This window comes from Lithobates pipiens, unplaced genomic scaffold (genome assembly GCF_037356315.1).
Source record: "Lithobates pipiens isolate NorthernLeopardFrog02 unplaced genomic scaffold, aLitPip1_a1.2 Scaffold_63, whole genome shotgun sequence".
Classification (NCBI taxonomy): Eukaryota; Metazoa; Chordata; class Amphibia; order Anura; family Ranidae; genus Lithobates; species Lithobates pipiens.
Genome location: NW_027507885.1, coordinates 101,532 through 115,401, shown reverse-complemented (window position 1 = coordinate 115,401; position 13,870 = coordinate 101,532). Strand labels below are relative to the sequence as shown.

The 13,870-nt window shown below is 53.5% G+C and overlaps 1 protein-coding gene across 3 annotated transcripts in view; it reads left to right on the top strand.

Moving 5' to 3' along the window:
• LOC143958879 (protein sel-1 homolog 3-like) overlaps positions 1–13,870 on the top strand; it is a 235,717-nt gene that overhangs the window by 205,191 nt on the left and 16,656 nt on the right. For all 3 annotated transcript variants that reach the window (XM_077467863.1, XM_077467862.1, XM_077467861.1), the window contains one exon: positions 6,132–6,234. In XM_077467863.1, coding sequence (XP_077323989.1) covers positions 6,132–6,234 — 103 coding nt within the window. The remainder of the gene's footprint in view (positions 1–6,131; positions 6,235–13,870) is intronic.

Genomic DNA, 13,870 nt, shown 5'->3' with positions numbered 1-13,870 from the left:
CTATCAACATTGAGAAGGCTAATGGGCCACCAATTACCCTCTGGCAGAAGAATCACCCCAGATTGTCGCATTGCGGGAGAGACAGCGAAGTCTCTCTGACAGCCATTAAAAACCTCCCCCATGGAGATGTCCAAGACTCGGCATCTCTTCATTTCTACCTCAATAATCCGTCAACAGGAAAAAAGTACCGCAACTCCAGTATAAGGCTCGGCCGCAAGAGACCAGAAGGAGGGACCGCGCCTCCACGCCAGATGAATATCGGCCAAACTAGACAACTGGGTCTCTTGCAAAAAGAATATATCAGCATCAAACCTGCTGAGCAAAAATAAGGCCGTGTTACGAGCACTTAGGCCGCGTACACACGCGCGGACTGTTCGCCCAACCTTGTCCGCTGAACAGTGTTTGGGCGGACAGTCCGCTCGTGTGTGGGCTTCAGCGGACAGTTTCAGCGGACAGTTGGATGAACAAGGTTTTTCGGAAATTCCGAAAAACTGTCCGCTGAAACCTTGTTTCAGCGAACAGTCCGCCCGTGTGTAGGCTTGTTCGACAAACTAAGTTCCGCGCATGCTCAGAAAGGATTTACACGCCGAAAGTTATAATGCAGTGTATAGGACGTCGTATTTTTTGTCCCGTCGTACGTGCCGTTCACGTCATCGCGCACGGTTTCAGCGGACTGTTCGTTCGTCGTGTGTGGCCATGTCCGTCCATGCTAATTTTGAGCGGACTGTTTGCCGAAACTGTTGGACGGACAAAGTTGGGCGAACAGTCCGCCCGTGTGTACGCGGCCTTACTGATTTTATGCTGGCGACATTAATGATCAAAGGAGTGGGGACCGCCATCAGGATGATTGAGGTATACGTTTCTTAGTCTGGAGACCCTACACGCTTCCATGTCCCTTGTCATTCCTCCTCCATAGAAATCGCCGACTCACCACCAGAAGAACCTCCATCCTCCACCTCATAAAGCACCTCAAAAGCATTTGCCACCTCCACCCTCCTAGGTTTGGGAGCTTTGACATCCCCCTTCCTTCTCCACCTCTTACCCTTTTCCTTTTAGCCTCCAACCATTCTATATCCTCATTCGATAATCCCAATGGCAGAACCCCCTCCCCCTGGCCCCCAGGAGCCAAAACCCCCATTTAACCCCTCCCCCCCACATCATTCACCCCAACTTCCACATCTTTAACCCTGACTTCTACATCAGTTCCATTGCATTCTGCACCAGCCACTCTCATTCCCTTCCCCTCCCCCCCTACCATCATATAATCCATCACTCACTCCACCCCTCAGTGTCTGCTCACCTCCAGCCACACTTCTTCCATGCAGAGGAGGAGGTATTGGCAATACCATACACACTGGTCCAGCACCCTCCACTGCCTTCACTACACTAGAAGAAACAATAGGTGCAGACACAAACTTGATAACCACACTGACGGGGGGACACTGACACCAAAGACTGGGGGGACACTGACACCACAGACTGGGGGGACACTGACACCAAAGACTGGGGGGACACAGACACCACAGACTGGGGGGACACAGACACCAAAGACTGGGGGGACACTGACACCACAGACTGGGAGGACACTGACACCAAAGACTGGGGGGACACTGACACCAAAGACTGGGGGGACACTGACGCCACAGACTGGGGGGACACTGACGCCACAGACTGGGGGGACACTGACACCACAGACTGGGGGGACACTGACACCACAGACTGGGAGGACACTGACACCAAAGACTGGGGGGACACTGACACCAAAGACTGGGGGGACACTGACGCCACAGACTGGGGGGACACTGACGCCACAGACTGGGGGGACACTGACACCACAGACTGGGGGGACACTGACACCACAGACTGGGGGGACACTGACGCCACAGACTGGGAGGACACTGACACCAAAGACTGGGGGGACACTGACACCACAGACTGGGGGGACACTGACACCACAGACTGGGGGGACACTGACACCACAGACTTGGGGGACACTGACACCAAAGACTGGGGGGACACTGACACCACAGACTGGGGGGACACTGACACCACAGACTGGGGGGACACTGACGCCACAGACTGGGAGGACACTGACACCAAAGACTGGGGGGACACTGACACCACAGACTGGGGGGACACTGACACCACAGACTTGGGGGACACTGACACCACAGACTGGGAGGACACTGACACCAAAGACTGGGGGGACACTGACACCACAGACTGGGAGGACACTGACACCAAAGACTGGGGGGACACTGACGCCACAGACTGGGGGGACACTGACGCCACAGACTGGGGGGACACTGACACCACAGACTGGGGGGACACTGACACCACAGACTGGGGGGACACTGACGCCACAGACTGGGAGGACACTGACACCAAAGACTGGGGGGACACTGACACCACAGACTGGGAGGACACTGACACCAAAGACTGGGGGGACACTGACACCACAGACTGGGGGACACTGACACCACAGACTGGGAGGACACTGACACCAAAGACTGGGGGGACACTGACACCACAGACTGGGAGGACACTGACACCAAAGACTGGGGGGACACTGACACCACAGACTGGGGGGACACTGACGCCACAGACTGGGGGGACACTGACGCCACAGACTGGGGGGACACTGACGCCACAGACTGGGGGGACACTGACGCCACAGACTGGGGGGACACTGACACCACAGACTGGGGGGACACTGACGCCACAGACTGGGGGGACACTGACACCACAGACTGGGAGGACACTGACGCCACAGACTGGGGGGACACTGACACCACAGACTGGGGGGACACTGACACCACAGACTGGGGGGACACTGACACCACAGACTGGGGGGACACTGACCCCACAGACTGGGGGGACACTGACCCCACAGACTGGGGGGACACTGACCCCACAGACTGGGAGGACACTGACACCACAGACTGGGAGGACACTGACACCACAGACTGGGAGGACACTGACACCACAGACTGGGAGGACACTGACACCACAGACTGGGAGGACACTGACACCACAGACTGGGGGGACACTGACACCACAGACTGGGGGGACACTGACACCACAGACTGGGGGGACACTGACACCACAGACAGGGGGGACACTGACACCACAGACAGGGGGGACACTGACACCACAGACTGGGGGGACACTGACACCACAGACGGGGGGGACACTGACACCACAGACGGGGGGGACACTGACACCACAGACTGGGGGGACACTGACACCACAGACGGGGGGGACACTGACACCACAGACGGGGGGGACACTGACGCCCCAGACTGGGGGGACACTGACACCACAGAGGGCCTCACAGACACAGATTCTGACGGGACAGAGACACTAAGATCCTCTGGTACAACCTCCACCAACCCAGACTTCTCTATCCAGACTTCCAGACAAGAATTCCTCCACTAGCTCAGGCTTATTGTGCAAAGCCTCAGGGCACCGACTATAAGGGTGACCAACCTTATCACATATTAGAGCTGCACGATTAATCGCCAAGAATCGTTATCGCAATTTTTTTTCTTCCCCATTGTGATCTTGACAAAAGTGTTTCACGATTTTTGCTATGCAAAGAATTCTCTCTGCTCTTCTGAAGCCACAGCCCTGAAAAGAAAGGAAAAAAAAAAACAGGCAGTCTGCCAAGAATCACAATATTCTTTAGCAGTGGAACTAAGTATAAACATTGTAACAATGTGTCAAAGGAATAGACTTCCTGTGTAAGTGAGGAAAGTTTAATCACTTAAACACTAAAACTTTTTTCTGACATTTCTTGGTTTCAAGATAAAATCCTTTTTGTTTGCTAGAAAATTACTTAGTGCCCCCAAACATTATATTATACTTTTTTAGTAGAGACCCTAGAGAATAAAATGGTGGTTGTTGCAATATTTTATGTCACACTGTATTTGCGCAGCGGCCCTTCAAATGCAATTTTTTGGGGGAAAAATTACTTTATTTAATAAAAAAAAAAAAAACTGACCAGTAAAGTTAGCCCAATTTTTTTTTTTTTTTTTTTTTGTATAATGTGAAAGATTTTACATTGCGAGAATCATGAGAGAATTGAGATCTTTTTATTCTAAGCAAAAAAGTCATGATTATCATTTTGGCCAGAATCGTGCAGCTCTATCACATACAACTATGTTACATTTAATAATGTTACAGTCCCTTGCCAGATGCCCCCAGTTCCTGACACAGAGAACACTGGACAGAAAGAGGAGAAATGCCCCTTGACTCCACATTTATGGCACAGCTTAGGTTGACCAGGGTAGAAGATGGTACTCCTATCTCTACCAATAAAGGCAGAGGAGGGCAAATGCTGGACCACATTCCCACACACACTCAACCTCACCGACCCCCCCACCCGTCCACATTCCTCTATCATCCACACTCTTTTTTAGGGGACACAACGTTTCACCAAACCTTAACTAGACTCATAAATCCTCAGAGGGTATAGACTCGTTCCTTGTCAGGATAGTCACATTCTTTATCAAGGGCTTTTGTGAGATTACCTTAGGGACACCCCCCTTCCAGTCCGGCCGGCCCCTATATACATGTTCAAACCGCTCCCAAAACAGATCCAGTGATTCTGGATGCACAAATGACAAATCATATTCAAAGGAATCAGCCGGAATGATGAGAGCGAAAATAATCCTCTGCCTTAAATCCTATGGCTAGGATCTTATCTACAACCACCCTCCTGATAGGTGGAATACCTCCTCCTTCCCACCTGAGCTGTACCACAATCCTGCATTTAATGGAAGGTGTGTTAGGTGAAAGCCGCACAACTTGCTCTCTTTCACCTAGGAATCTCTGCAATCAGGTTTGATAATTTACCCGCCACCTGATCCTCCCTCCTCCCCTCCAGAATCGCAGTACCGCTCACCATAGTCCCAGAAGTACCACAATTACCAGCAGTCCCGACATCAGGTAAAGTCTTCTGTTAAGAAAAACATCAGCTACTTTAGCGACCATACGGTTCTCCTGCTCTGCAGTGTTATTGTCCATATGGGGTTCCTGGTTCCTTGTCCTCACAACCAGCAGGAACATTTTTCTCTGGATTCCCACCATCTCCTCCTGCATTCCCTGCTGATTGCAAGGATCCATTGACAGATGCAGTCACGTTCTCTGTAGCAGTAATCACAGGAATGCCATCCATACACTGTGAGAGATTCTCAGCAAGCACTCCTTTACCATGATCCTCATCTGATGAGTTGGTGCCACTCAAGGGAGATTCCATTTCTGTAATGGCGTGCAGCAATCTGCCATTTTTCTCAACCTCCCCCTGAGATGATCCAGGCTGCTGGGGAGGGAGGGGGGCAGATACTGACTCAGACACGACAGATCCTGAGACAGGGGTAGTGTGAAGCCACTTCCTTACCCCCTATCCATACTCTCGCCATTGTTCTGGCATCCACCCTCTGGCTGGTACTCGCACAGGCACTCTCCTTCGTCTGTTGGAATCTCTCTTCATTCTCATATTTTTCTCTAAATGCACCACTGCTTTCCTTCAGAGAAGCAACCAGCTTCTCCTGCTTCTTCAATGCCTCCTCCAGAGACTTTAGCTTGTAGTCTTCCCTCCTACTGCTTCCAGACTTACTGTGCAGAGATTTCTTTTTCCTGAAATCTGCTTTCAGAACAGCAAGTTTCTGTTCCTCCTTGGTAATATGGAGAAGTCTGTTCACCACTTTATCCTGGAATGCTGATAAGGACTCCCTTTGCATGGGAATAGGCCCAGGATCCAATGCAGCATGAGGACATGGTGTAGGCCTCAGTGCCTCAGGATAGCCTCCACCTTCATCTTCCCCATCATGGTTCATGCTTGCCTGGGAAAGCAGGACAGGCTCCAGGATTGCTGCTTCTCTCAGCTGAGATCCCAGCAGAGTGAGCCAACAGCACTTTGCAAAACAGCACCATCTGGTGGTGAAGCTCCTCTGGTGCAGAGACTGGTGTGATTTTGGAGAGGGAGGCGAGCATTAGAGTGTAAGCTCCTCTGGTACAGAGACTGATGTGATTGTTGGAGGGGGAGGGGTGGGCATTAGAGTGTAAGCTCCTCTATGATAATGCAATGGTTGTATGTGTTGAATATGACATGTGAACGTGTTGTGCAGATGTCGGGATCATGAGAAGGAAGACTCGTATGTCCCGTGTAGTCTGGCACTCCTGAACGCTCATCTTCTCTATGTCTGGACGTTTCATGGTTCCGTCCTGAAGGTAAGCTATCATTTTCCTGAACGCTAGAGATATGCTGAACTGCCCGTGATTTGGGGGACTTCAAAGACTTTCAGATTCTAAACTGCTGAAATCAATGGAAGTCAAATCTGTAAATATGTATATAGAGCAGCGGTCATCATCCCTGTCCTCAGGGCCCACTAACAGGCCAGGTTTTCTGTATTACCTCGGGGGAGGTGCAGACTGGAATACGGCAATCACTGAGCAGCAAATGGGATCACCTGTCATGTATTTCAGTTATCCTGCAAACCTGGCCTGTTAGGCCCCTTTCACACGGATGATCCGTTCAGATCCGACTGTCAGTTTTTCAGGAGGACCTGAACAGATGCTCCATAGAGGTCTATAGAGCATCGGATGTCAGCGGTGGCACGTCCGCTCGCATCCGACCCGCTCCGATCTGAAAAAGTCTGACGGAGGAAAAAGCTATTTTTCCATCAGTCATCGGATCGGCTCGGGTGACACTACGGTCCCTCGTCACCCGATCCCCCATAGGGGAGAGCCGCGCTGTGACAGGTCCGTCCCTCCGCAGTGTACAGAGACCGCCCTGTCCTCTTCCTGCCCAGCGGAGATCGCTCCGGCCATCCCCTGCTGTGCAAGCGGATATCCACGGGGCAGATTATCACTGATCCGCCCCGTGTGAAAGGAGACTTAGTGGGCCCTGAGGACAAGGTGATGGCCACTGATATAGAGTGTGGAGGTGTTGGATGATCTGGTGCTCTCTTTGTTTCCTTTGCAGAGATTTGCTGTCACTTCCTCCATTATGATAAGGGGTCAGAAGTTCTCGGCTCTGTACCCCCGCTGTGCCCATTATGAGGGGGTTCCCACCATCCCTGTGCCGAGTTCCCGGGTCTGTACACCCGCTGTGCCCATTATGAGGGGGTTCCCACCATCCCTGTGCTGAGTTCCCGGGTCTGTACACCCGCTGTGCCCATTATGAGGGGTTCCCACCATCCCTGTGCTGAGTTCCCGGGTCTGTACCCCCGCTGTGCCCATTATGAGGGGTTCCCATTATCCCTGTGCTGAGTTCCCGGGTCTGTGCACCCGCTGTGCCCATTATGAGGGGTTCCCACCATCCCCGTGCTGAGTTCCCATGGCTGTACACCCGCTGTGCCCATTATGAGGGGTTCCCACCATCCCTGTGCTGAGTTCCTGGGTCTGTACACCCGCTGTGCCCATTATGAGGGGTTCCCACCATCCCTGTGCTGAGTTCCCAGGTCTGTGCACCCGCTGTGCCCATTATGAGGGGTTCCCACCATCCCTGTGCTGAGTTCCCAGGTCTGTGCACCCGCTGTGCCCATTATGAGGGGTTCTCACAATCCCTGTGCTGAGTTCCTGGGTCTGTACACCCGCTGTGCCCATTATGAGGGGTTCCCACCATCCCTGTGCTGAGTTCCTGGGTCTGTACCCCCGCTGTGCCCATTATGGGGGGGGTTCCCGCCATCCCTGTGATGAGTTCTTGGGTCTGTACACCCGCTGTGCCCATTATGAGGGGTTCCCACCATCCTTGTGCTGAGTTCCCGGGTCTGTACCCCCGCTGTGCCCATTATGAGGGGTTCTCACCATCCCTGTGCTGAGTTCCCGGGTCTGTACACCCGCTGTGCCCATTATGAGGGGTTCTTACCATCCCTGTGCTGAGTTCCCGGGTCTGTACACCCGCTGTGCCCATTATGAGGGGTTCCCACCATCCCTGTGCTGAGTTTCCGGGTCTGTACACCCGCTGTGCCCATTATTTGGGGTTCCCACCATCCTTGTGCTGAGTTCCTGGATCTGTACCCCCGCTGTGCCCATTATGAGGGGTTCCCTCCATCCCTGTGCCGAGCTCCCGGGTCTGTACACGCGCTGTGCCCATTATTTGGGGTTCCCACCATCCTTGTGCTGAGTTCCCGGGTCTGTACCCCCGCTGTGCCCATTATGAGGGGTTCTCACCATCCCTGTGCCGAGCTCCCGGGTCTGTACACCCGCTGTGCCCATTATGAGGGGTTCTCACCATCCCTGTGCTGAGTTCCCGGGTCTGTACACCCGCTGTGCCCATTATGAGGGGTTCTTACCATCCCTGTGCTGAGTTCCCGGGTCTGTACACCCGCTGTGCCCATTATGAGGGGTTCCCACCATCCCTGTGCTGAGTTTCCGGGTCTGTACACCCGCTGTGCCCATTATTTGGGGTTCCCACCATCCCTGTGCCGAGCTCCCGGGTCTGTACACCCGCTGTGCCCATTATGAGGGGTTCCCACCATCCCTGTGCTGAGTTCCCCGGGTCTGTACACCCGCTGTGCCCATTATGAGGGGTTCCCACCATCCCTGTGCTGAGTTCCCGGGTCTGTACACCCGCTGTGCCCATTATGAGGGGTTCCCACCATCCCTGTGCCGAGCTCCCGGGTCTGTACACCCGCTGTGCCCATTATGAGGGGTTCCCACCATCCCTGTGCCGAATTCCCGGGTCTGTACACCCGCTGTGCCCATTATTTGGGGTTCCCACCATCCTTGTGCTGAGTTCCCGGGTCTGTACACCCGCTGTGCCCATTATGAGGGGTTCCCACCATCCCTGTGCTGAGTTCCCGGGTCTGTACACCCGCTGTGCCCATTATGAGAGGTTCCCACCATCCCTGTGCTGAGTTTCCGGGTCTGTACACCCGCTGTGCCCATTATGAGGGGTTCCCTCCATCCCTGTGCCGAGCTCCCGGGTCTGTACACCCGCTGTGCCCATTATGAGGGGTTCCCACCATCCCTGTGCCGAATTCCCGGGTCTGTACACCCGCTGTGCCCATTATTTGGGGTTCCCACCATCCTTGTGCTGAGTTCCCGGGTCTGTACACCCGCTGTGCCCATTATGAGGGGGTTCCCACCATCCCTGTGCCGAGTTCCCGGGTCTGTACACCCGCTGTGCCCATTATGAGGGGGTTCCCACCATCCCTGTGCTGAGTTCCCGGGTCTGTACACCCGCTGTGCCCATTATGAGGGGTTCCCACCATCCCTGTGCTGAGTTCCCGGGTCTGTACCCCCGCTGTGCCCATTATGAGGGGTTCCCATTATCCCTGTGCTGAGTTCCCGGGTCTGTGCACCCGCTGTGCCCATTATGAGGGGTTCCCACCATCCCCGTGCTGAGTTCCCATGGCTGTACACCCGCTGTGCCCATTATGAGGGGTTCCCACCATCCCTGTGCTGAGTTCCTGGGTCTGTACACCCGCTGTGCCCATTATGAGGGGTTCCCACCATCCCTGTGCTGAGTTCCCAGGTCTGTGCACCCGCTGTGCCCATTATGAGGGGTTCCCACCATCCCTGTGCTGAGTTCCCAGGTCTGTGCACCCGCTGTGCCCATTATGAGGGGTTCTCACAATCCCTGTGCTGAGTTCCTGGGTCTGTACACCCGCTGTGCCCATTATGAGGGGTTCCCACCATCCCTGTGCTGAGTTCCTGGGTCTGTACCCCCGCTGTGCCCATTATGGGGGGGGTTCCCGCCATCCCTGTGATGAGTTCTTGGGTCTGTACACCCGCTGTGCCCATTATGAGGGGTTCCCACCATCCATGTGCTGAGTTCCCGGGTCTGTACACCCGCTGTGCCCATTATGAGGGGTTCTTACCATCCCTGTGCTGAGTTCCCGGGTCTGTACACCCGCTGTGCCCATTATGAGGGGTTCCCACCATCCCTGTGCTGAGTTTCCGGGTCTGTACACCCGCTGTGCCCATTATTTGGGGTTCCCACCATCCTTGTGCTGAGTTCCTGGATCTGTACCCCCGCTGTGCCCATTATGAGGGGTTCCCTCCATCCCTGTGCCGAGCTCCCGGGTCTGTACACCCGCTGTGCCCATTATGAGGGGTTCCCACCATCCTTGTGCTGAGTTCCCGGGTCTGTACCCCCGCTGTGCCCATTATGAGGGGTTCTCACCATCCCTGTGCTGAGTTCCCGGGTCTGTACACCCGCTGTGCCCATTATGAGGGGTTCTTACCATCCCTGTGCTGAGTTCCCGGGTCTGTACACCCGCTGTGCCCATTATGAGGGGTTCCCACCATCCCTGTGCTGAGTTTCCGGGTCTGTACACCCGCTGTGCCCATTATTTGGGGTTCCCACCATCCTTGTGCTGAGTTCCTGGATCTGTACCCCCGCTGTGCCCATTATGAGGGGTTCCCTCCATCCCTGTGCCGAGCTCCCGGGTCTGTACACGCGCTGTGCCCATTATTTGGGGTTCCCACCATCCTTGTGCTGAGTTCCCGGGTCTGTACCCCCGCTGTGCCCATTATGAGGGGTTCTCACCATCCCTGTGCCGAGCTCCCGGGTCTGTACACCCGCTGTGCCCATTATGAGGGGTTCTCACCATCCCTGTGCTGAGTTTCCGGGTCTGTACACCCGCTGTGCCCATTATGAGGGGTTCTTACCATCCCTGTGCTGAGTTCCCGGGTCTGTACACCCGCTGTGCCCATTATGAGGGGTTCCCACCATCCCTGTGCTGAGTTTCCGGGTCTGTACACCCGCTGTGCCCATTATTTGGGGTTCCCACCATCCCTGTGCCGAGCTCCCGGGTCTGTACACCCGCTGTGCCCATTATGAGGGGTTCCCACCATCCCTGTGCTGAGTTCCCCGGGTCTGTACACCCGCTGTGCCCATTATGAGGGGTTCCCACCATCCCTGTGCTGAGTTCCCGGGTCTGTACACCCGCTGTGCCCATTATGAGGGGTTCCCACCATCCCTGTGCCGAGCTCCCGGGTCTGTACACCCGCTGTGCCCATTATGAGGGGTTCCCACCATCCCTGTGCCGAATTCCCGGGTCTGTACACCCGCTGTGCCCATTATTTGGGGTTAATTTTGTTTATTGAAAATCTTACAAACAACAACTTATATACAATAAAACCATAATAAATAAATAAAACATATTTACAAAATAATTGAATATGACTATACAAAACAAGAACATAATAAATGGTGCAAACCAAAAAGCATACAACATAATCCCTACGGGAGAGCCAGACTAAGGAACATCACCATCACCATGCATGGAACCTTCTATAGAAACGGAGTGGGAACTGCCATTAGGGTAGTTGGGGCAGACGTTTCTTAGCCTGACTACTCCCTCTCCCTGGAGAACCAGCACGCTTCGTTGCACCCTGACACTCATCATCCATGGAGGACGCTGAACTGAACGAGTCCCAATCATCATCATCATCATCATCTGACAGGACCCCAAACTTATTTTCTACATGCAAAACCTCAGGACTTAAGGTAACTGCACCTCTTTTCTTCCCCTTCCTTTTGCCCCTCTTCCTTTTATCCTCCAACCACTCCATATCATCCTTGGACAAATCAGAGTCAACAACCTCCCCACACCTATCCTCCCCCCCACTCTCCCTTCCCTTATCTACCACCAGGCCAGCCTCTTCACCATCCACCCCACTCCTCTGCACCCCATGACCCTTAACAGAGACCCTGCAGCGTCGGGGGAGGGGGACTGGCACCGCACTTAATGCACCAGCCTCAGCACCTCTTGCTGCCTCTGCAATTTTAGAAGACACAGAAGGATAAGACACAGAAGGATTGGACACATTCTTGGCAACTGAAACCTTACCCACAGACTGGGGAGACACAGACACATTGGGTATGGGCACAGACTGGGGAGACACATTGGGTATTGGCACAGACTGGGGAGACGCAGACACATTGGGTATTGGCACAGACTGGGGAGACACAGACACATTGGGTATGGGCACAGACTGGGGAGACACAGACACATTGGGTATTGGCACAGACTGGGGAGACACATTGGGTATTGGCACAGACTCAGATGGGATCACAGGCCCTCCAGCTGATGAGCTCTGAGCATCCTCCATGTCCAGACGGAAAAACTCTCTCATGAGCTCAGGCTTGTTGTGCATTGCCTCAGGACACTGACTGTAAGGATGTCCCACTGCATTGCACAGATTACACCTGATAATATTACAGTCCTTTGCCAAATGTCCTATACCCTGACACAGAGAGCACTTCATCACTGGACAGGAGGATGCAAGATGCCCTTTATCTCCACATTTATTGCAGAGCTTTGGCTGGCCCGGGTAGAAGATGGTCAGCCTGTCCCTCCCCAGGAAAGCTGAGGATGGCAGATGCTGCACAACATTATCAATGACTTTTAATTTCAGCTGCACAGACCATCCCCCTGTCCATATTCCCCGATCGTCCAAAATCTTTCTTAGGGGGCTCAGGACGTCCCCATACCTCCTCAACCATACAGTCAGATCCCCTTGTGGTATGGATTCATTGCGCACAAGTATTGTCACCATTTTAATGAGGGGCTGGCGTGAAACAAGTTTGGGGATGAGCCCTTTCCAGTCCGGCAGGCCCCTACACACATGTTCAAACTTCTCCCAAAATATGTCCAAAGACTCGGGACGGATAAAGGACAAATCATATTCATAGGAACCTGCCGGACTGATCAGGGCGAAGATATCTGCAGGCCTAAACCCCATCTGCAGGATTTTATCCACCACTGTCCTCCTATGTGGGGGGTTTCCATCACCTTCCCATTTCAATTGTACAACATTCCTCCTTTTAAACAGGGAGGAAGATAGAACATCCCCATGCTCCTTCCCTGCTTGCTCCCCCTTCCCAGAACTTGTGGCAGCAACACCAGCATAAGTTTTTCTTCCAGCTTTTGCAGTCTTGTCCTCAGATACATTCAAACCTGCTGGCCGAGAGTCTGAATCAGCTGGGATAGCAGTCTTCTGATTAGCAGGACCCACCCCCTCCCCCGAACACTCAGCTTCAATCCTGGGAGCCATCACAGTCTTGGCTGCTGCAGACTCCTGGAGAGTTGTAGTACTACTGCTCCCAGCATCTCCTCCACCATTCACAGGAACAGCCGCTGTGCCTGGTCCAGGCAAAGTCTCTGTATTGTCCATGGACCTCTCTGCAGACTGAAGCTGACAGTTATTTATTGCTTGCAGTACATTGTCTATGGGTCTGGGCTGACTGTCTGTAGCACTACAACCCTCAGCAGGCCCATTGTTATTAAAGATCCCACCATCCTGCACACACATTGTACCTGCACCTGCTCTCTCCACAGGTCTTTCTTCCACAGGACTAGGAATGGTGTCCATCTTCTCCTCACCTTCCTGGGGAGCTGAATCTGGACTGGCCTCTAGTTTATTGATCACATCCAACATGTCAGAACCTTCATCCTCCGGCTCAGATGTTCCATATTGCTGGGGAGGGAAGGGGACAGAGGCCTCCGCCATTGAGGGCTCAGCAGGTGTCTGAGGTGTTGAAACACTGGGCTCATCCTCCGGGCCCACTTTCTCACTCTCTGCTGACTCCGACTTTACTTGCATCTCCTCACAGGTTGGATCACCTTCCATGCAGGACGCGGCTCTTCTCCTCATGCGATTAAATCGCTCCTCATTCTTATATTTCTCTTTAAAAATGCCACTGTTCTCCTTCAGAGAGCTCACCAGCTCTTTCTGCCTCTTAACAGCTTGCTCCAAGTCCTTCAACTCAGGCCTCAGAGCTGACCTCCTCTTGCTGTACAATTTGGCACAAACTTGCTTTTTCTTCCGAAATTCAGTCATCAACATCAACAATCTCTCCTCTTCTTCCTCAATCTGCTTCAGCTTCCCAACAATCCTCTGTCTAACGGCA